General features: G+C 54.4%; 1 protein-coding gene across 1 annotated transcript in view; it reads right to left on the reverse strand.

Annotated features, from left to right (window-relative positions):
- The window catches only part of LOC100451245 (melanopsin), a 122658-nt gene that overhangs the window by 29668 nt on the left and 70145 nt on the right, over window positions 1-22845 (reverse strand). Inside the window, exons 17-19 of the mRNA XM_063727587.1 lie at window positions 18242-18445; window positions 13424-13593; window positions 12918-12954 (exon numbers count right to left, since the gene is read on the reverse strand). Coding sequence (XP_063583657.1) covers window positions 12918-12954; window positions 13424-13593; window positions 18242-18445 — 411 coding nt within the window. The remainder of the gene's footprint in view (window positions 1-12917; window positions 12955-13423; window positions 13594-18241; window positions 18446-22845) is intronic.

Consider the following 22845-nt stretch of genomic DNA (forward strand, 5'->3'; position numbering starts at 1 on the left):
GCAGTCAGAGCTGGGTTGCTAACTGTAAAATGGGGTGGGCAGAGAATAAAAATTCAATTATAGGAAAGCAAAGAAATGCGCATTCTTTACTCTTTGATTTGTTTTTGCAACAACAGCAACTGGATAAATGCAGCTTCTGCAAGTGGGAATGACTCCCCCCTACACTATGCAGTTTGTTTATTGACCTCATGCTATGTGCCAGGAATGATGTCTTTACTTCCTCACAGCAGCCCTCTGATGTGAGTATCATGGACTCTATTTAATAGATGAGGAAATGGTAACAAAGAGAATTCAGTTGCTCAAGGTCCTACAACTTATCAGTAAGAATAGCAGGATCTGATTGAGGGATGTTGTGATTTGAATCCTTAACCGGTACCTCATGGAGGAAGAAATAAACCTCTTGTTGTGATCAGCCAAGTAGAATCTTTCCCCAATAAAAGGCACTATTCTTAACTGGAAATAATTAGAATAACAATACTTTCCATTACTAAGTGCTTACCACGGTAAAAGAAATTACCCTAGCCGGGCATGGTGGCTTACGCTTGTAATCCCAGCACTTTGGGAGGCTGAGGCGGGTGGATCACCTGAGGTTGGGAGTTCGAGACCAGCCTGACCAACATGGAGAAACCCTGTCTCTACTAAGAAACAAAATTAGGCCGGGCGCAGTGGCTCACGCCTGTAATCCCAGCACTTTGGGAGGCCGAGGTGGGCAGATCACGAGGTCAGGAGATTGAGACCATCCTGGCTAACACAGTGAAACCTCATCTCTACTAAAAATACAAAAACAAAATTAGCCAGGCGTGGTGGCGGGTGCCTGTAGTCCCAGCTACTCGGGGGCTGAGGCGGGAGAATGGCGTGAACCCGGGAGATGGAGCTTGCAGTGAGCCGAGATCACACCAGTGCACTCTAGCCCGGGCGACAGAGTGAGACTCTGTCTCAAAAAAAAAAAAAAAAAAAATTTAGCTGGGCATGGTGGCACATGCCTGTAATCCCAGCTACTCGGGGGGCTGAACCCTTGAACCCGGGAGGCAGAGGTTGCGGTGAGCCAAGATCGTGCCATTGTACTCCAGCCTAGGCAACAAGAGCGAAATTCCATCTTAAAAAAAAAAAAAGAAATTACCCTATTACTCCATTTTATCATTTAAACCTCCCTGAGCCATTGGGATTGTGACCCTCATTTTGTAGATGAGAAATCTGAGGTCCAGAAAGATTGTGTCTCTAGTAAAACATCACAAAGCTGCAAAATGGCAAAAAAGGGCTTGGGGCCTCACTACTATAACACTTTGCAAACTTCCGTGTGTGCTTGAAGCCCCTGGGGATTCTGTTAAAATGAAGTTGATCCTAGTTGAGTAGGTCTGGGGCAGAGCTGAGAGTCCACATTTCTTTCTTTCTTTTTTTTTTTTTTTTCTTTTTTTTAAATTGAGACGGAGTCCCGCTCTGTTGCCCAGGCTGGAGTGCAATGTCGCGATCTCGGCTCACTGCAACCTCTGCCTTCCGGGTTCATACAATTCTCCTGTCTCAGCCTTCCGAGTAGCTGTGATTACAGGCATGAGCCACCATGCCCGGCTAATTTTTGTATTTTTAGTAGAGTTGGGGTTTCACCATGTTGGCCAGACTGGTCTCGAACTCCTCACCTCAGGTGATCCACCTGCTTTGGCCTCCCAAAGTGCTGGGATTACAGGCGTGAGCCACTGCACCCGGCCAAGAGTCCACTTTTCTAACAGGCTTCCAGGTGATGCTGATGCTGCTGGTCTGTAGGCCACACTTGGAGTAGCTGGCACTAAAGGGGTCTGCCCTAGATAGGAATGCAAGCGGGCCCTCAGCTATTTGCAAAAGCACTACTGAATTACTTTCCTCCATCTGGTGAGGTATATGATAAAAAGGGCATGAAATATGGTGACAGGGTCGTGGAAGAATGGAGCTGGAGAAGTGGCAAGGTTGAGGTTGACTGCCCCCATGGGAGAGAGAGTGCCATCCTTCTCCATGACTGCGTGGGAAGCTTTTGGGATGGGCAAGAGCAGTGATTACATCCTGCCCAGCTCTTTCCTGACTTAATGCTCAGGGAGGCACTCTTGGGCAGCCCAGCTTGCAAGCCTGCAGCCGTGCCTGGCCCTGGCCCTTCCACGAACCCACCTATGAAAGAACCTCACTTCTGGAAGCCATGCCGGTGATGTGACTGCCTCAGAGAAGTAGCTGCAGTCTCTGTAGCCACAGCACTGAGCTGGCTGCTCAGACCCTCCTCTCAGTGTGGGCAGGTATGGCCTGGGAAGGCTCAGGCTGACACAGAACACTGATCTCCTTGATCTGCTCTCCATGGCCCTACACCACACTTCCAGTAGGCTGCTGGGAAATGAGGACACTGCACAGGACAAGGACAATGACAGTGTCCAGGCTGGGGACAGTATTCTGCAGGATGAATAGGAAGTTGGCTTTGCCTGTCTCCTTGGCTCCAATTCACTCTTAGGCCAGCTTACCTGCTGCTCTCCCCAGCCAGAGCTCCAAATGAACCCCGGATTCCAGGGCATGAAGTTGGAGCTGGATGTGGGCCCTAGGAAAATTCATCATTGACCACAGCACCAGGACAATGATCACCACCAGGTATACCTGGGTATCCACGTAAGGGAGCCTGCTGCTTGGGGTTCTTGCTGAGTGGCATCCTCTCTAGCACACTGTCTAAAGACACCAAGAAGCCAGGGCCTAGGGAAGGCAGAGGAGGCATCAAAGGGTATCTTGAAGGATCTTGGGCTCTTATTCCAGGTCAGTTCCTGCCTGAAGTTCCACAAGCCCCCAGAAGCACCCTGAAGGGGGCATCATAGAGCAAGTACTGTGGAGAACTTACTTGGCCCTGGCTTCATTCCTAAAGACAGTGCTGGTGAGATCACCCCTGCCTGATCTAAGGTCTACAGTTAACTCCTGCCTTGGTCATAATTCAGTTTAAACATCTAAGCAAAAACCAAATCAAACCAAACTAGGCCCAAATGCTCATGGCTCCATGGGGGGTTGGCGTGGCCAGGAGAAACACAGCCTGACCATCGTCCCCTTTTCAGCTTATCTCTTCCCTCAGTCTGGTCAGCATCAAGGTGGAGCATGTTGACTGTGTGCCCCTGCTCTTCCATGGTGGCCCTTGGTGGTGGGAATGGTGGGGTTTGGTTGATGCTGTTATTGATAACTATGATATTATGTCTGGAAAGGATGGGGATGGTGGTGGTGGTGATGCTGGGTCTTGGGGTTGTTGTCACTGGGCTTGGGTCAGAACTGTTGGTGATGGTGGGGGCCTTGTGATTGGTACTGACAGTGCTGAAGGGGTGGTTGCCACTATGGGGGTAATGATGCTACTTGTGTTAGTTAAGATGGTGGAGCATGAAAATCTCTGTTGATTGGGTGATGATAGAATGCCAGTCAGGTGTTTGGTCTTGAAATTATTCATGCTGCCACCCACCTAGTCTACGTTCCACCTTGCTGCCTGGTGACTATGGCTCAGGGGAACCCTGAGCTGCATCACTTTGCCCCAGGAATGCTCCATGCAACTCCAGGGCCCACATTGCCATTGTGGTCTAGGTGAAGAACACCTCATCAGCCATAGTGTGAAAGGTGCCCTACAGCCTTTGCTAGTTCCACTTTCCTTCAGAATGCATTCAAAATCCCATGGCCTGGGAGTCTAGATGCAGACCACTACTAACCATGACATCCTCTGCATTCTCTCCATTCCAACTAAAATGATTAACTTGGGGTTCTGGGACACCACTTCTCATCAGCACCTCTGCTTGTTCTGCTTAGAGTATCTGTCCAGCCTTTTGTATCTGCTTCTACCCTAATTCTAACCATTCCTGAAGATAAAATACACTGACCTCTTCTTCCAGGATGCCTTCTTTGATCCACCACTTGGAAGGATGCTCCCTGTCTCTGGACTATACATGATCAACCTTGCATTGGGAACATAGCCACATCCGCCCTTTCCGATTCCTTTAGCACCCATAGTAGTCAGGCAACTCTACAAATGCCCACAGACACCGGATGCTGAATAAGGACATCTCTCTTGCTTATACCGAGGGGTTTAGATGGAACCCAGCCTGGGGCTCCCCAGGGCACTATGTGAAGGGGTCTGGGGTAGGTGGGAAGGCAGGGCTTCAACTAGGTGGCTCCAAGAGAGCTCCGACAGGCTGGGGTCTGGGATCAGGGGTCCAAGAGCCCGCCAACTCTTAGTGGTTGGCTGAGGTCCTTTGCCAGCCTCAGGATACCCATTGCCCAGGACCTCTCTCTATCTGGCAGACCCCTGCCCCTAACCCACCCTTGGGCCTTGCAAGTCCTCTGTAAAACATCAGCCAAATATGGGTGTGCTCCAGGAGGCCTAGATGAAGGCAGCGGGATGAAGCCTGCCTGGCCCAGGCATCAGACTGCTGGAGGCAGGATGAGGTGGGAGGCCAGAATAGGTTGGCAGGGGGCTCTAGGGAGCATCTCAGGGTGGATGGGCAATAGAGAGCGGCCTCAAACACCAACAGTTCCTGGTGAGATTGCTAAGGTTCCTGGAGGCAGAGGGAAAGCCTCTGCTCAGGCAGCAGGAATGGGCGCAGGGCTCTGGCCAGCCCAGCCACAGAAAAGGCAGGACAGCCTTGAGGGCTGGGCCTCAGCATCTGCTTCTAATGTAAGTGCCACCGCTCTCATGTCCTCAGCCTGTGATTTCATGCAATCAGGGACATGGAATTGGCCTGGAGAAGCTTTGCCATCATGGGGTACTTTCTAAGTGGTCAGGCCTGGGTCAGGTGAATGGGGTGCTAGCTAGTGGCTCACAGCTCAGCAGGACATGAGCCTGAGGCCTGGCTGGGATCTTTTTGGCTGCCGCTGCCCTTCCTAGCCCTTCCTAAATGCCCAGGACTAGGACAAGGCCACAGGTGGGTGGGAGCTGGGAGCAAGACCCAGGTGGAAGCCTTCCCAGCCCTCTTGCCTCCTGCCACTTGAGCAAGAATCTGCCAGGGCTGCCTTCCATCTCTTTTCCCCTGAGCCCCAGCCCTGGCCCCCGAGTTCCCTTGTGAACGGCTTCTTAGCCCAGGTGTGCCCACTGGAGCCCTTCTCTCGCCTCTGGACCAGGATCGAGCATAAGTAGCTCCTTCCTGTGAGAACAGCTTGCGGGTGCCTTCTGATGGGGGCGGGGCAGGACAATGGCTCAGTCTGCTGGTTGCCGCAGGGTGTGGGAGGAGAGGCGGGGGCATTCGAGTATTCCCATACACACTGTCCTGTGGGTGACTAAGGTTGCCCAATAGGCCTCAGCACGGATTCCCACCAGCCATACTCCCGCCCTGGGTTGCAGCTGGGCTCGGAACCTGTGGGGCAGGAGAGCAGCAGGACCAGAGCTGCGCTGGGTCCTGGGACCGGTGGACACAGCCCCTGCCCCTCTTCTGATGGTGCCTGTCCTCTCTCTGTCCCAGATCATGCCCTCACAGCCCCTCTTGGGTGGGACACAAACAGGCACAGCATGACTGGGGCTTGGTGAGGTTCACTTCAAATCTTCTTTATTTCAGAACAAGCATGCTTATATGTACAGAAGAGAGAACTATGGAGCCAGCACACACGGTACAGAAAGGAGGGTGCATGCCCCCACCTCACCACTGCCAGGAGGGGTCTCTGCCTCATCTACCCTGGGGCTTCCACTTCCTCTTCAAAGAGCCCTATTCCGGGCTGCCCTGAGCTCCAGACGGCAGCGAGGGAGCCGGGCAGCACCAGGGATCAGCCTCTTCCCCAGACCCTGATCTACAGGTGACTCATTCTAGGAGGGGATGAGGCCAGGAGCTGAGGATGGTGGGAAACTGAGCAGCGGCCCATCCATTTCCCTTGGTTCTGGGGTGTTATGCCAGCAAACCCCTCCTGCCCTCTCTGGTCTACAGCTAAGGCCCTGTGCAGAGGGCAGGGGCTTGGGCTATGGGCTATTTGGGGGGTGGCAAGGGTTGCCCTGGGGAGGTTTGGTGGGTACAGAGCTGCAGGGGGCTGGGCCCCAGCATCAGCTCTGGGGTGGGCAGAGGACAGAAATGCTGCGGTTGGCCATCAGAGGTGCCCCCAGCACAGTTATACATTGTCAAGCATCACCGTGGGGCTCACATGCCAGATCTGTGTAGGGGTAAGGAGGGAGGGAGTCCAGCCTGTCAGGGTGGGGAGATTCCAGGCAGCCTTTTAGCTTTTAACATTAAGGATTTGGGCTGAAAGGCCATGGTGCCAGTTGCGCAATTTGGCAAAACGTGGGCTGTTACGTTCCGTTTCAAACCTTTCCCTGTGGCACAGAGAGAGAGAGAAAGAGACAGAGACAGAGACAGAAAGAGAGAGAGAAGAGAGGAAGAATGAAAGGAGTTAGGGAATGTGTTCACCATTCCCCTGTCTAACAGGTGGGGCAGAGGGCATGGGAGGGAGGGAATGGGCTTGGAGAAGCTATGCAATCCATGGGGTACATTGTAACCCAGGTCAGGCCTGGGTTAGGGGAAGACCCAGAATCTTGGGGACCAGGATGGAGGGACTGAAGTCCCTGCCTTGAGTGAGTTGGGGGCCGTGGAGAAGGGACCTGGCTAATGGCCCTGAGGGCAGACTGAGCAAAGGGGGCCTCCCTGGTCCATGTAGTGAGGGCTGGGCAGGGCTGCTTTGGCTGTGAGCTCTCAGGATTGAACCAAATAGACAGGTGCACCTCGCATGATCTCTGTCCCCTAGCTGGGCATCAAGAAGAAGGAGCGCCTATCCCCCGTGATGAGGCTTGGTGGGCAGACCTGCCCCCTCCCTGTGCTGCCCTGGCCTCGAAAAGCCTTCACTGTCCCCAGAGAGAAGACTTTGCACACAGCCCCTGCCCGCCCCTGCCCGCCAGGCCTGAGCACAGCCTGGGCACTTGTGTGCATACCCACACATACTCACAAGGTCACTGTCACAGATACAGGGCCAGGACTTCCGGCCACTTCCCACCAGTGGGGCCTCTTGGGGCTCAACCCACACCTGCTCAGCTGAGGGCACAGTGCAGAGCAGGCAAGCAGCAGCCAGAAATGTGGGAATGAATGGAGGAAGAGAGCACCTGAGAAAGGCCAGTGCCACAGGCGTCAGAATCCAGGCCTTCCAGGCTGGAAGGGCCGATCACATCCACCAGACCAGAGGTGCCCACTGGTTGGCAAAGGGCCCCATCCAGCCACAAACACAGTATGTTTAACCTGTACGGTGCTTCCAACTCAATTTAAAAATTAATTTCTGAGTCCATACTATGAGATGCTTCTTAGCAATAAAAGGGAATAGATGAACTATTGGGATACTCAACCACTTGGGTGACCCCCAGGAATTATGCTGATTTAAAAATGGCCAATCTTAAATGGTCCCATGCTGTATGATTCCATTTATATAACATTCTTGAAAAGGACAAAATTATAGAAATGGAGGACAGATCACAGATTAGTGGTTGCCAGAGGTTCAGGAGGTGGGTGGGTGCTAGAGGGGAGTGGGTATGGCTATAAAAAGGCAGCATGGGGCATCCTGGGTGATGGGAAGTTCTGTGTTTTGCCTCTATCAGTGTCAGTATCCTCGTTGTGATATTGTGCTTTCATTTTGCAAGATGCTACCATTGGGAGAAGCTGGGTAAAGGGAACTAGGGATCTCTATTATTTCTTATAACTGCACTGAATTTGCAAATATCTCAAAATAAAAAATTTAATTAAGAAGTTGGCCAGGCGTGGTGGCTCATGCCTGTAATCCCAGAACTTTGGGAGGCTGAGGCGGGCAGATCATGAGGTCAGGAGTTTGAGACTAGCCTGGCCAATATGGAGAAACCCCGTCTCTACTAAAAATACAAAAGTTAGCCAGGTGTGATGGCATGCGCCTGTAGTCCCAGCTGCTTGGGAGGCTGAGGCAGGAGAATCGCTTGAACCCAGGAGGCGGAGGTTGCAGTGAGCTGAGATTGCACCACTGCACTCCAGCCTGGGCGACAGAGTGAGACTCCGTCTCAAAAAAAAAAAAAAAAAAAAAGAAAAAGAAAAAAAGAAGTTGGCCGGGCACGGCGGCTCACGCCTGTAATCCCAGGACTTTGGGAGACCGAGGCTGGTGGATCACTTGAGGTCAGGAGTTCAAGACCAGCCTGGCCAATATGGTGAAACCCCATCTCTACTAACAATACAAAATTAGCCAGGCATGGTGTCACATGCCTGTAATCCCAGCTACTCAGGAGGCTGAGGCAGGAGAATTGCTTGAGCCTGGGTTGTGGAGGTTGCAGTAAGCCAAGATCGCACCACTGCACTCCAGCCTTGGAGACAGAGCAAGACTCTGTCTCAAAAAAAAAAAAAAAAAAAAAAAAAAAAGTGAATTGCTAGCATATAAAAATCAGGAAGAGCAACTTTAAGTCTTTGAAAAGAAGATGTGGCAGTGCTGGCCTTCTATTTCTGCACAGTAACAGTCATCGGGGCTGGCCCCCATGTCCCCACACTCACAGAGGTCCTCGGTTCTGCACCTGCTTTACCTGGCAGTCTCTCTCTCTCTCTACCCCTTGAATCCTGCATACTGGGTCTCTGTCTAAGACTGTTTGACAAAAGGGACCCACTGCTAACATATAACATATTTGAAAACCACCAGTCTAGTCTGAACTTTCCTTATACTAAGAGGAAGCTGAAGCCCAGAGAGGTCACATGAATGACCTAAAGCCACACAGAAACTCAGGGGCAGAATCACAATCTAAGTGCCAGCGTCTTCTTCCTTTGCCACATACCTGCCTATCTGAGGTTGGGGTAAAGGGGTGGAGATGGCACGAGCAAAGGCCATGTGGCGGGGCTCCTTGAGTCCTGCTGACAGCACTACAAACAGTCCTGACCATCCCGTAGACACTACCCAGAACACAGGGGCACAAGATCAGACACAGGCAATTTGCCTGTAAATTGTCAAGTCCTAGCAAGGCCTGTGGAGGCTGGGTGATAGTTTGTCATTAGTGCTTAGTGACAGGGACAGGGACAGTCCTGGAGAGTCCGATCTAGTGAGCATGCTCTACTTGAAGCTGTTTAAAAATCCTCAGCTAGCCAAGGAAAGGAGCCAGGAGAGGAAGGCACAGGAGAGAGGAAAAGAGACAGGAGAACAAGAGCAAGAAAGACCACCTCCCAGGGGCTGCTCAGGCAGCGGCACCTGGGGCAACATCCCTGGTGCTCCAGTTGTGGTTTTCAAACTCACTAGGGTGGCAGAACACCAGGGACTCAAAATCGAAAAAAGAGAGGTAATTTTTTCATTGCTTTCTTACAAGGGGCCCATTGGCGGGGGCACCCATTGGCAGGAGGGCCCTATGCTGTGCAGCGTGTAAGCGAGGTGGCTGCAGGGGGTGCGAAACTGAGAGACTGCGCAGCAGAGGGAGGGAAGGGGGCATCTGAGAGGCTGCAGGAGGGAAGAGGGGGAGCCAGTGAGCCCTGGCATTTTGTTGGAAGAAGCTTAATGGCTGCATGATAGAAAATGGGCATGGAAGGATTTTTACATGATCTGGGATGGAAAGGACTATGTGATGCACCTTCAGCTCCTCTAGGGACTCTTCACTAAGATCAGCTTTGTTCCTAACGCTTGGAAAGATGGGGAGATGCAGAGCTCTTTACCCAGGCAGGCATCAGGGAAACATAGAGGCTGCACTTATAAGGGATCAGGAGCATGTCTGGGTTACATGCTGGGCTACATCCTGGGTGGTTTCCCCAAGCAGTGGGATCCAGATGTCTCGCAGATCCAAGCCCTGCCTTGTCCCCACCCCTATCCCCAACATGGCTGCCCAATGTGGATCTGACCTTTTGGGTGATCAGGGCCCTAGAATGCCTTTCCAAAGTCAGAAGGAAGCTGTGGCAACGACTCTGAGATTAGAGGCTCAGTTTGTGGGATGGAGGCACTATTTCAGTTACCTCCGATAGAAACTGGGGAGCCACAGCGTCACCTATACCTACTAGAGTAGTTCCCATGTGGAAGTAGGCAGAAGGCTGATGTTCAAGCCTACCTGGACAGTTTCCTAAGGTGCCTGGTCCTTCCAGGGTGGGAAGTTCATAGCTGATGCCTGGGCTGTTCAGGCCTCCCCCACCTCACCTGTAAAGAGTCCCTGGAAATTAGACTCTGTCTTGGGCTAGCCAGCAGGTTGGCACTGGAGCCTCAGATGGAAGCTACATGCTACCAGACACAGAGATACCATCAGGAGCCAGGACCTGAGAGGAGAAGAGGGCTGTGAGCTGCCCTGGGACTCTGGGGGTGGACCTTGGAGGCAGAGCAGTGATGGAGGTGAAGGGAAAGTTTGCAAAGTCTTCTTGACATGTGGATTCACACTTGACCTTGAGGTCCCAGAGCCCCTGCCTGGTGCAGAATGCCTGACACTACTCACTCAACATTCCCACTAACTTTCTCACCACACAGCACCAGGAAGGAGAAAGCACCTTTGCATGGGCATAAGACTGTGTAGGTGTCACCATGCACAGGCTTGGCAAACCCAGGCTCTGCTGGAGTGAGACACTTGGAAGCAGTTTACAGTGAAGCCTTCCTGGGGAAACTCAGCCTTCAAGAGAGACCCTGAGAATCCCCGCTGGGATTTGGGAGGAGAAAGAGAAGGTGGCTGCTGTCAGCCAACAAGATGGGCCAGGAGAGTCTAGGGGTGCAGCTTCGAACTTGGGAGTGGGGACAGATAGAAGTGTGGCTCAGGCCTCTGAGGAGCAAGACCCCTGACCAGCCTGGACCAGGGTGGGACAAGGCATGTTCCCTTCTGCTCAGATAGTGAGGTGGGTGAGCCTGGGGCCCCAGCCATGACCAGTGATCACAGACACTGCTTTAGGCTTCAATCACAGACAGATTAGAACTGCTACACCCACTGCACCCGCCTCTGGGTCCATGGGATCGCTGCTTGGGATTCAGTGACATGGGTGGCTCTGCCCATGAGGACAACTCTCCAGAAATTAAAGTCAGAAGAAGGGAGAGGAGCCCCTCCAGACCTGGGCAGAGGCTGGCTGGGTGCTTCAGAGCCTCCACTGCAGGGCCTGAGACCCCAGAGAGGTGCTGATGGGGTGAGGGAAGTTGCCTGGGACTGAGGGAGGAAGTCAACTGGAGCCACTTCCCAGGCCCTCTTCCCAGATTTCCCTAGGATGAAACCCTGCTGTAGCTGGGGGAGAGGCTCCGAAAGCTGCCTTTTGCTGAGGCTGAACCAAGCTTTCATGGGGTTAGGCCACTGGTGGAAGGACTACTCTCCCACCCTTCAATTACCCTCAAGACCAGGCAGAACAAACTTCAAGAGATGCTCCTTGAAGGAGGGAAGGGGAAGGCCAAGGACGAGGCCTGGGGACCACCTTCAACACTGCCTTTGTGCTCTCCTCACTCAATAACTTTGCAGAGCCTGCAAATATTCCAGGGGAAAGAAAAGACAAAAGTTTGCTGCAATGCACTTCCACAGTGCTCTTTCCTGTTCTGATGACATCTGGTTAATGAGGCACAAGCTGACTGCCTTGCATACCGTAGGGAAGGAACCAGACGGGAGCCAGGAGGGCAGGACTCTGGGTCTCAGGGGAGGGAGAAAAAAGGCCCCCTGCTGGCCTGTTGCTGGAAGGAACCCAGGGGGATTTTGAAGCCACTTGCTCTGGGGTGTGTGATTTAAAGGCTCCTTTATCAAATGTTTGGGAACATTTGCATTGCTCACTGAAGCAGCTACATGGGTGGCTTCTAAGAGGAGGGCAAGACAAGCATGGGAGCAGCACGCAGGGACAGCGGAGCACAGCGGGAGGGGAGAGCTGAGAGCTCTAGCACTTAAAGTAGCTGGAGCTTAACTTTTGTGCTAAATCAAACATCACTTCATCGTGGACTCTCTAGATGCCCTGCAGGCACTGAAGGGTTAAGAACTGTTATTGGGACTGCATGCCATCCTTAGCAGGCCTGGGAGGACCCCACCTTAGGCTTGGATGCCTGACCAAAAAGTGGGAGCAACTTGAGTTGGCAAAAGTGTTGGTTCAAAAATAAAATCCACAACAAGTCTAAGCTGGCTCCAGAGTCCTACTCTGCGCAGGTCACATGGCCACTGAGTGTTGGGCCTGCTGGTTAGCAAGTACAGAAAGCTTGGCCCAGGATGGGAGGGTGCCTCTGAGCCCCAGCCCCTTGCACAGAGGCTGCCACAGGATGCACTGGCCCAAGGCAGACAGCGCCGGGAAGAACATTCAGATGACATATTTGCTACCGGAAGTGTACATACAATCACAATGAGCCCTACTCCTTACCATGGAAGGCCCTAGCGGGTTCCAGTGAGTTCCAGGATGGCATGCCCCCCTCATGCCCACCTCATGCTATGAGCACCTGATGGGCCACAATGGTAGGTTGGTGGCTGTGGCCTCAGACCTGCAACTGATGGGGAAACCATGCTCTAAGACCCCCAGCTTGGCACAAACCCATCCTCATGTCCAGGGCTTGTTCTTTTATTTCAGCAACTATTTTGCTTTGAGCAACTTACAGAACTGGTACCTCAATGTGGGTCTGGACAAGGTGAGTCCAGGGGTCAGGCATTCATGTCCAGCACAGCCCGCTGTGTGCCTGTTTCCCAGTGCCTAGCATTCAGAATCATAGGGGGACAGGCCCTGAGATGAGTGGGTGGGCAAGGTGGCCAGCTGGGTGTCCTCACAGGGAAGATGCCCTCATTCTCAACAGCCCAGCAAAGGCCAAAGCAGCCCTGCCCCCTGCCCAGGGATGAAGCTGGGAGAGCCCAGAGCCTTCGCTCTTGTAGCCTGGGCCTGGAGGACAGAGACTCGGGTTCAGGTGCCCGCCTCACTGACCCAGGATGCTGCCTCAAGCTAGTGTCAGCTGGAGCCCTTTGCAGGCCAGGCTTTCCAAATCCGTGAACTTGAGAGGTCCCTTCCATGAGTGATGTGACCTGGGGGCTGCCCGGGGAGGGATGGGGCTAGAGGGCAAGGCCACAGAGCCTGAGTCCAGGCGCTTACCTTGACCTTCGCAGAGCTTCTTCATCAGGGTCTTGCACTGTTGGTAGAAAGGAACTGGTCAGGGGACTCACAGGAGACACAGCAAGGAAAGTTGCTGGGGCTCAGTGGGCACTGAGTCCCCAGGATTCAGCCAGACCCCACATGGTGACTGCCCCTTTGCCTGTCCACTGTGTGCTGGGCAGAGGCCCCAGAGGACATTGGGAAAGAGTCAGGGGGTGGCCTGAGAGGGCGTCATCCCAGCCCTGGGCAGTCATCTCGCCTGGAAGTTGCACACCAAGCCTGCTGCCCACTGTTGGAGTTGGCATTGGAGCAGAAGACTGCTCTCACCGGACTGCCTGCCCGAGAGGCCCAGAAGGAGCCCTGCCAGCTGCTGACAAACCATCAAGGCTGGCCCACCTTCAAGGGCAGGTAGCAGGACTCCCTGGCTTCTGCAGTGCTGGGCCCAGGCCCCTGGTGGCCCCTCAGCATCTCCCTTCTCTGCACCCACCCTGAGAGCCTGCACTCACTGAATTCTGTCCCCGTCATCTGGGCCAGGATGCGGAAGGAGCGAGACTGCAGGTTGGAGGAACGGCGTGCCCACTCGTCAGCCTCGTCTTCCGGCTTGTTCTGGCTCTTAATCACAGCCTGGTAGACGGGAGAGGCGCTGTCTACGGCAAGGTCCTTAATAGGGAGGCTCCTGCAATGCAGAGAGAGGCCGTGGGCGAGGGCTAGGCTGGAGCCCAGTTCCCACCCTGCTGGGTCCCTGCTCCATGCCCATTGGTGGCCCTTATTGTTCTGTCCCCACCTTGCCTTTATCCATTGCTGTCTGAGAACCTGAGATATGGGCATGACCATGCCCTCAGTGCTCAGGTTGGTTGCAGTGAAGCAGTGACTCCCCTCCCTCATGAGAGACAGGAGGCTCAGATCCCTCAGGTCTGCCCTTCCCCAGTGCTAACTCCAGGCCTAGGCCGGAGACATTTCCACCCCCAGATCCCCTTTACAGAGGGAGGAAACAGAACAGGTCTTCTTTGACCTCCCTGAGCAGGCCGTGAGTTTGGGGCTGGCTGGAGAGAGGCCATTTGGGGGACCCAGAAGATTCCTCAGGATCCATTTCCTGCCCTCCTCACACTTTTGGATCCAAACAAGGAGCTGCCAATGCTGTCACTGCCCTGGAAAAGGACTGGGGGCCCTGGGCTCAGTGCGAGTAGGCTGACTCTGCTGGGAAGTGGTAAGAAACAAGGCAGCAAGGCACGGCCCTGGCATGGCCTGTAGGGACAGGGGATTTCTGGCCTAGGGAAGTTGGGAGTGGGGCTGCATGGAAGCCACTGGTCCTCTGTCCCAGAGAAGTGCAGCCCTTTGTGGAGGACCAGGTGACCTTCCCTTAGGCTCCCAGAGTCTGGCACATGATAGGTGCCCAAAACTCTTGGCTGAACAAACAAATCCTACATCAGAGCCAGAAGGGACCCAAGAGCCCCTTGGGTCCAGTGCCTCCCAGCCTGAATCAGACTGCAGTGCAGGCCATGGTCAAAAGCCTTACAGCCCACCCGCCCTGGCCGGAGAGCCGAAGGACCAAGCCGCCAAGCCCACCTTCTCGGAGGCCTGGGAGGGCTCAGGTGAAGCCCACAACAGTAACAGACTGCTGGCCCAGCCCTCTCCTCTTACAGATGCTGAAGCTGAGGTCCAGAGAGGCCAGCCAGCTAGCTCCAGGTTACAGCAGATAGGGGCCCCATTGGGTGAGAACCTAGGTTTCCTGGCTGCTAGCCCTGTGTCCTTTCCATTAGGGTCCCTGCAGTCACAGGGCTCAAGAAGGCTACTTCTGCCCAGTGGGAGGCCCTGGACCTATGCCTGGAGAGATGCCCTGTCCAGCAGTCTCCTGCCTGCCTCTCCCTTTCCCCCAGAGGGCTGACTGGCTGGGAGGAACCTCCCCATTGTCCATGTCTTATACGCTCCCTGCAAGGAGTGTGACAGGGAACTGACCTTGTCTCCCAGGACTGGTCCCTGTGTCTGGCTCAGGGTGGGCTACAAGAGCACAGGTGGGGAACGGTGATCGAGGTTGGGTGGAGCTGCCCTGGCTTCCCTGAAGGCCCTGCCCTGGCCCAGAGAGCTATAGGTACTGGCAGCCTGTGGTTGGGATCGGTTGGGAAAGACCAGCAGAGGCTTCTAGGGTCCAGCCAGGGAGGAGCCTGCAGCTGCCCAGGGAGCAAAGGAGAGGGTGGGATCTTGCTGTTGCTGGGACAGACCATTTCTGGCATAGGGAGGAGTCCCAAAGGTTCCTAAGGTCTGGGTGAGATGGGCAACAGGAAGGCACAACCAGGTCTCCCTGGTCCTGGCTCCTGACTCACTGGGAGGGGAGGGAAGGAGGGAGTGTGAACTGTGCAGTGGGTGAGGGAATGTGTGGATGCAAGGCCCTTGAGCCTCTCTACAGAGCTTTGCAATCCAGAGAGCAGGTGGAAGGTGTTTGCTGCTGTTTCCCTGGAATGTGCCCAGGAGGAGCTCCCCTGTGCCTTTCTTGGCTTCAAGAATTCAAGAGAGCATTTCTGGCTTCATTTCCCACAACCCTGTGCAAAGACCAGGGACTCTTGTTGCTGCTGTGACCAAGACTGGGAGTCAGATGAGGAAACTGCTGTGCCTTTCATGACACCAAGGCTCAGGGAGAATATATGCAGAGAAGATGGAACAGGTCCTGCAGTCCTTGGCCCTTGGCCTGAGTCCACTCTCTGGACCCACTTTCAGCTTGTTCTTCTTGCCCCAGAAAACACTCCACAGTCACCACAACATCAGGTCACCACTGGATTTGCTTCACTGTGTGCAGCCCCCAATCTGATTCATCTTTCCCCTCCCATGGGTGGTCATGGCAGGCACTGGCTCCTGCAGATACACTTCCCATGAGGATTCTGGGGAGTGGCCTCCAAGAGGTTACCTTGTCACCTTCTAGCCCTGAATAATGGCCCAGTGTGGATTCTAATGTCCGGGTCTACACTGTCCCAGTGCAGATAGGAAAGGCGGGGGGAGCTACCCCAAAGCTTGGCAAGGAGAACACAGGTATGCACCCCCAGCCTGGGCCTGCAGCATGAGTGTCATTACTCTGTGATTTCTGTGACCACAGTGACATTATTTGGACAAACCCCAAGAGACAAGTACTTGCCTGTAAAGGCTGCAAGGGATGTCGTTTGGCTGACAGGTGGGTGTGAGGAGGAGCGTGGACAGAGCACGTGGGCTGACCACTGGTCCTCAGACACATCCCACCAAACCCACACACCATCCCACAACCAGACAGACGGATGACTGGACAGACACTGCGGGGTCTACTTACGCCAGCGGTGACGCCCTGCCAAGCAGAGGAAAACCCAGCCGTAAGTGCGCGTCCATCATGGGATAGCAGAGGGGCAGCGCACACAAGAGAGCCAGGTTAGGGTCAGAAATGAGTTATGGGAATGGGGTGGGTGAAGGAGGAAGAAAAAGAGAAAAAACACGGTCATTGAGGAAGGAACCACGGAAATTAACAGCAGAAATGGGAGCACGTTATGGCCAAGAGGGTTACTCACTGGCACCACGGCATGGTCAGCTCAGCGTGGCTGCGTTAAAAGGAAGAGGAGAAGAGGACCCTTTCCAGGCATACCAGGGGAGGAATAGGGAGGGGATGGGAGGGGATAGGAGGGAGATGGGAAAGGTCCTTCGTGAAGTCTCGATTAATCAACAGTGCATCAGTTCCAAAACTGATGGGTGCCCTAGTGGTGAGACCAAATGATAGCAGTCTTCCCAACGTGCAGAAAACAGAAAGTTAGTGAAGAGCAGTTCTTTCATTATTCTCCATTGAACTTTCCTTTGGCGATTGCTACTACTTTTAAGAGCACACCAAGGACACACGTGACAAAGAAATGTTAACAGGAAATCCCTGTTAGCTCTTGGGCTTAGGCAGCCTTGTTTTTCTGGGTACACATAAGCTAATGCTTGTGTTTTTAAACTTGCGTGGTCATGTTTTCTGCTTTGAATGATGGAATTCAATCAACCTTGCCCAGAATTAGGCGAAGAGCAGCAGCTCTGAGCCTTGGGAGTTCGACTTGAAACTCCAGGACGGGTGACCTCTGCTCCCTGGTGGCCTAGAGGAAGTACTGCATCTCCAAAAGGGCCCCAGGCTCCTCAGTTGCAGCAGAGCCCAGGGAGCCCACACTGTTCCACCCTTGGGGCTGGGGAGCCTGCCATTTATAACCCGCATGCATATCATGGCTACAAGGGCTGGGGTCTGGAACAACCAAGCGCAACTGGGTTCTCTGAGACTTTTTAATCCCTCCATCCCTCTTATTACATCTGTTTTCCTGGCTTTGGAAAAAAACATCGCTGTCATTTCAAGACTTTTTGCCTTGAATTGCTAGGGGATCCTGACCCAGGGATAAGATGTTGCCCAGATTGATAATCAGCCAACACAGTGGTATTCCCAAGTAGAAAACAGTGAGGAACTATGTGTATGTGTGTAAGAACGAACAGATAGACAGACAGACACATTCACACACACACACACACACACACACACACACACACACACACAAGGGCGGGGGAGGGAGAGACAGAAAAAGCAACAAGGAGGAAGACAGAAAGAGACATACAGAGAGAGGGAGACACAGAGACACACAGAGAGAGGGAGACACAGAGACACACAGAGAGAGGTCTGTCTGCATGAATGTTTGCATTGCTAGGATTTTTCATCCACAAATGATTTTCAGCCAACTATTTCTTTACCAACCCTCAATTCCCCAATCATAGCTAATGGGTGAATTCCAGGAACCAAGGATGTCTTAAATGCCACTACCCTGAGGCCGGGCTTCCTGGGGCAAAGAGGAAGGGATTGCTCCCATCTGTGGGACTGACTGCCAGCAGTAGTGTGGGTGGTTGGTCGCAGACCCCTTCCCAAACCAGAAACCCAGCCAGTGTATTTGAATCCATTCTCATCGCTGGAAGAACCTGGTAACTTTCCCCTCCTTAAAGGACAGCTTTGCTGTGAGAGGCCTGGGGGCCTCCAGAATGGTCCCCTTGTTAAGAGGACTGTAGAAGTCTCTTCTTCCAGCCTCCTCATAGAGCCTGGGAAAATGCAGAGGCTGTGAAAAGCACTTTGAGGAGCCACCATTTTCTGCATTTCTCCACCCTTCTCCTATAGCTGACCATGGAGAGGGCCTGAAGAGAGGATACCCACGTTCCAGAAGGCCCTGGTGAAGGCTGGTTCCCCTCCAAGGGCCATGCCTCCAGGAGGTCCAACATGAGGGAAGAAAGCTGGTCCCGATGGCGCCCAATGGCTCAGACCCCTCGGGCTCTGGAGGCGCTGAGTGGCGGTGGAGGAGGGAGGCGCTTACCCACTGAAGTCACTGCCCTGGGCCTGGGCCTGCCCAGCGATGGCGTCCATGATGGCATCCTGGGAGTACATGCTGATGGGCGTGTTGTACTGCGCGTGGATGATGGTGGCCTTGCCGCCCAGCCCCTTCACCTCGATGGGCTTGTGGGTGGACAGGGCCGAGTCCTTCAGGGCACTGGGGTTGAAGCGTTCCTGGTAGTCGGCGCTGGGGGAGGGGTGCGGGAGTATGGGCAGGGAGGGGGAGGAGAAAAGGGCAACAGGTGGTGGTTACATGGGTGACCAAGGCAAGGGCTGGGCGCGGTGGGTGTCGAGAGAGATCTCCCAGAGCCGAGGCCCTGAACCCCCATAGGCTACACAAGTCACCCGATGGTGGGTGGTCTGGGTCTATTCAGGAAAATCCTTGGTACCCTCCCCCAAAGCCCAGTGCAGCAGAAGGTTTTCTTTTTTCTTGTTTTTTTTTTTTTCTTTTGGTACAAGGTCTCGCTTTGTTGCCCATGGTGGAGTGCAGTGGTGTGATCTCCACTCACTGCAGTCTCAACCTCTTGGGCTCAAGTGATCCTCTCACCTCAGCCTCCTGAGGTAGCTAGGACCACAAGCATATGCCACTATTTTTTTTTTTTTTTTTTTTTCTGTAAAGACAGAGTCTCACGATGTTGCCCAGGTTGGTCTTGAACTCCTGACCTCAAGCTGATCCTTCTGCCTTGGCCTCTCACAGTGTTGGGATTACAGGCATGAGCCACCACTCCTGGCCATAGAAGGGGTTCCTTGCCCATCTTGGCGTTCCCAGATCCCCTGCAGTGCCTGGCTCAGCCTGAGCTCCCTCCCAGGGTCTGCAGGGGCTGCCAGGCACTGAGAGATCTCCCACTACACACAGCAGGGGAAGCGCGGGCGTGGGGCTGGGGGTAGGGGACAGGAGCAGCAGCCCAAGCTGAGTCCAGAACGCCCCAAAGGCGAAAAGCGGCTCCACTGGCACCTGCAGGGATTCTGAGCAAGGTTTCTCCGTGAAGGGGCTCTTCCTACAGGCCACCCCCTTGGTGGCCCAGGGCTCTGATCTTCCAGATGCTTCAGGGAATGTGCTTCTTCCTCAGAGCAGGGCTCCAGCTGCCCAGGCCCCCTCAAGTCCAGTTTGCTGAGTGGCTGGCCATCCTCTACCCACAGGAGGCTCTTCCCTCCAATGGATAGGTGCGCTCCCCAGGCAGACAAGATCCAGTGCAGCCCTTCTGAGGGGTCGCCAGGACAGAAAGGTCTTCAGGCTCACACAGGCCCAGCGGCAGCATAGCCTGTGTCCCCCTCGCTGCCGACCCCCGCCCCCCGCCACCGTCACCAACCCCAGGCACATTTTAAGCAGCTGCTGCAGCAGGAAATTGGGAATGAAATTAGAACCATCGGATGGAGCCCCCACTCCCACCCCCAAATGCTTCTACTCCAGCTTCACACACATGCAGGCTCACCCAGGGGTACAAGTGTACCCCACTCATACATATGCACATACGTGTACACATGCCAGCAGGCACACCCTATCCACGCCGGACACACGCAGACACATGCTGGGGCTGGCACGCAAGCGCACACACATGCTGTCCTTTGATACTAACTTGGCTGGAGAGTTGACTACCACCTGGGGAGGAAAAGGGCAAAGAAGGTGGTCAGAGAGAGGCTCCGCCAGGGGCAGTTTGAGCGCCGGGGCCATCATCAGCCTGGTCATTGTGGAGGCAGAACCAGCCCAAACCGCAATGGGTGAGGAGAGTAAGGAGTGAGGAGGGAGAGCTCAGAGCCGGGAATCACAGCTACTGGGACCCTCGGTTTGGTTCAGAGACTGACACAGCAATGTTTCCCTCTTGAGGGGTCCCCAGTGCCCTCTGCTTTGCCAGAAGAAGGGTTTTCTTGTCTATCTTCAGGGACACTCGTACCGCATACATGAATCCCCCACATATAAACCTGACTATAGACCCCAGAGAGGAAGCTAGGGGTGGAGACAGGACCAGCTGTGGCTGCTATGGAAAAGGCTGAGGCCCAGTGGCCTCCCTGCCTGTCAGCAGCTCTGAACTGAGAGTCTGTTTTGTGGGGGCAGCTCTGGAATTCTGTCCTGAGCAGGCATTGCAGTGGTAAGGGGGCAGGGTGTGTGTGGGGTTACCTATGCCCGCCCAAACCTGACCTCCTTTCCCTCCCAGAAGAGACGCAGGCACCTCTGGCTGCTCCTCTTGGGGTTTAGGGGAGTGGGGTGCACAGTCACCAGGGGCCACTCCTAAAGGCCCCTTGGGCCAGCAATGAGGCAGGATGGAGGAGTGAGGAGGCGCAGGGAGAAGTGTGAGCTCTAGGCTTTCTGAAGGAAAGCGCCCAGCCGAGGCAGCCCAGCTCGGACAGCACAAGTGAGAGGCCCCTTCATCTCACTCTGACCTGAGAGTGAGCCTCCCAGAGCATGGTCTCTGTAGGGAAAGCAGTGTCTGTCCCGTGTTTCTTTAAATGCAAATTCCCTGCAGTGGCAGACCCTGTGGCCAGCGGCCCTGTCTGGGGCCTATGAGGGAGACAGTGTGGAAGGTGGGGGGCTCTGTCCCCAAACTTTGCCCCCTTCTTGAATCTGCCCAGTGTGGGCTCTAGCTGGGTGAGCTTGGGCCCCAGCCAGCCTGGCCCTGGTCATTTGCAGCCAAACCCTGGGGAGCCAGGATCAAGTCAGTGGTCCCCAGTCCCAGGGAGCAGCACAGTGGCCCTCCTCTGCCCCAGGCCCGCCACTGCCTCAGAACTGATAAAATTCCCTCTATCCTCCCAGGCTCAAAATAGCTGCAAGTGGAGCTATATTAGGAAAGGGCCAGCACGGAGCTCCATTCCTTCTCCATTTTTGGCCAGTGCTGACAGCTGCAGGGTCATCTCTTGCCCTGACCAGCCCACAGCCCCCTGCGGAGGGCAGTGTTGGCCTGGCGGGGTAGGAGCTGTGTCCGCCGTGCCTTGGCAGCCTGCTCCTTCTTTGACATTGATTCCTGCCTCCTGCTCAGCTTCTCCCACCCAGGACCTGGGGCTGGGATGGCTGCAGCAGACACATCTAAGAGGAGCCAGTGCCCGGGTCTTGGCGAAGATGAGCCAAAGATGTTAAGACCTGCCCAGGGGCCCTTGCACTGAGTGGCCTGAGGGACACTGCCCTTCAGTGCCAGCACCAGAAGGGAGGAGAAGAAGGGGGCTGCGGGGATGCCTATGCCTGTCTGCCCTTGCACCACATCTGTTTCTCTTTCCTCCTTCCAAGAGGATACGAGCTGCCAAAGAATTGCACTGCAAGCTGCCCAGAGGAGAGAGCAGCGAAAGGGGCTTCCTTTTGGAGCCAGACAGGACAGAGTTCAAGTTGTGACCCTGCCTCTTCCTAGCACTGTGACTCCGGGCAAATGACCCACTTGTCCCAGCTTGTTTCCTAATTCTAATTCTTGAGAATTACCACACAGGTGGGTTGTGCAGACTGAACGGGTCGTGAGTCTAAGGTGCTCAGCATGGGAGAAGTGTGCCATGGATAAGCACAGGGATTAGCCCTTGCTGACCCTGTTGCTGACCCACTTAGCATAGGTGGTGGCCTCAGGCCAGCAGAGGTTGCCCTAGGCCAGCCCAGGTCAGAGGCTCCAGCCCTTCCTGCTGGCATTGCCTGGGACAGCAGCATCAGCTTTTACTTTGGAGGAAGCACCCACTGCACATCCTCCCCTAGCCCACCATCCCTTGGAGGAAACGTCAGACTCTGCTGCTCTGAGCACCAAGAAATAGTTTACACATTCATCAGGGTCTGGGCAGCCCCTGCACCAACAGCAGAGTATCTTAGGCACTATGGGAAGCAGAGGTGGGCCTGGCCCCTCACTTCCCTGAGCAGGCAGCAAGTCCCTGTCTCAATGCAAAGTGGAGTCAGGCAGACCTGCGTGCCGCTTCTGTCTGCCACTTACTAGCTCTGTGACCTTGGGCAAATTACTTGCTCTCTCTGAGCGTCTATTTTCCAGCTATAAGATGGGGAAAATCACACCCACCTCTGGAGTTGCAGAGAGAGTTGTGTTAGAGAGAGTTGCTGAGAGATAAGGCATGTGGACTGTTAGCTGGTCCATAGCCAGAGTGCAGGGTCAGTATGGGGAGACATTATCATCATTGCAGGTGGGTCTCCTGGGAGTCCCAGGTCACCAGAGGCTGACCTCTCTGCCTGAGGCCAGTCCCTGGAAAGGACCAGGAAGACCTACCAGCCCAACAAATGCAGGACAAGGAGGTCATCTCTGTTCTACTATTCACTGAGTTTTCTGGCAAAAGTCCTTTGCTGGGGAACCCTGGGGGCATATACGGCTCTGTCACCTTGGGTAAGGGAAGCAAGCCATGTGGTGCCAGAGATCAGCTTCACTGAGGATTCCAGAAAGAGTTGGGGAGCTGGGGAAGCTGAGGGCCACAGGGAGCAGTGACCTGATGGGGCACAGGTGCCTTCTGCTGCAAGGGCAAAGGCAAGGGCATGGGCTTGGGCCAGACTGACCGGATTCCTACTGTGACTCTTCTGGGTGGCTCCAGGCAGTGATGATACCAGGTGTCATGCAGTGAGTGGGTGACAGACAAAGCTCAGAGCTTTACAAGTGTTGGGTCCTTTATCCTCCCAATAACCCT

The sequence above is a fragment of the Pongo abelii genome, chromosome 8 (assembly GCF_028885655.2).
Source record: "Pongo abelii isolate AG06213 chromosome 8, NHGRI_mPonAbe1-v2.0_pri, whole genome shotgun sequence".
NCBI lineage: Eukaryota > Metazoa > Chordata > Mammalia > Primates > Hominidae > Pongo > Pongo abelii.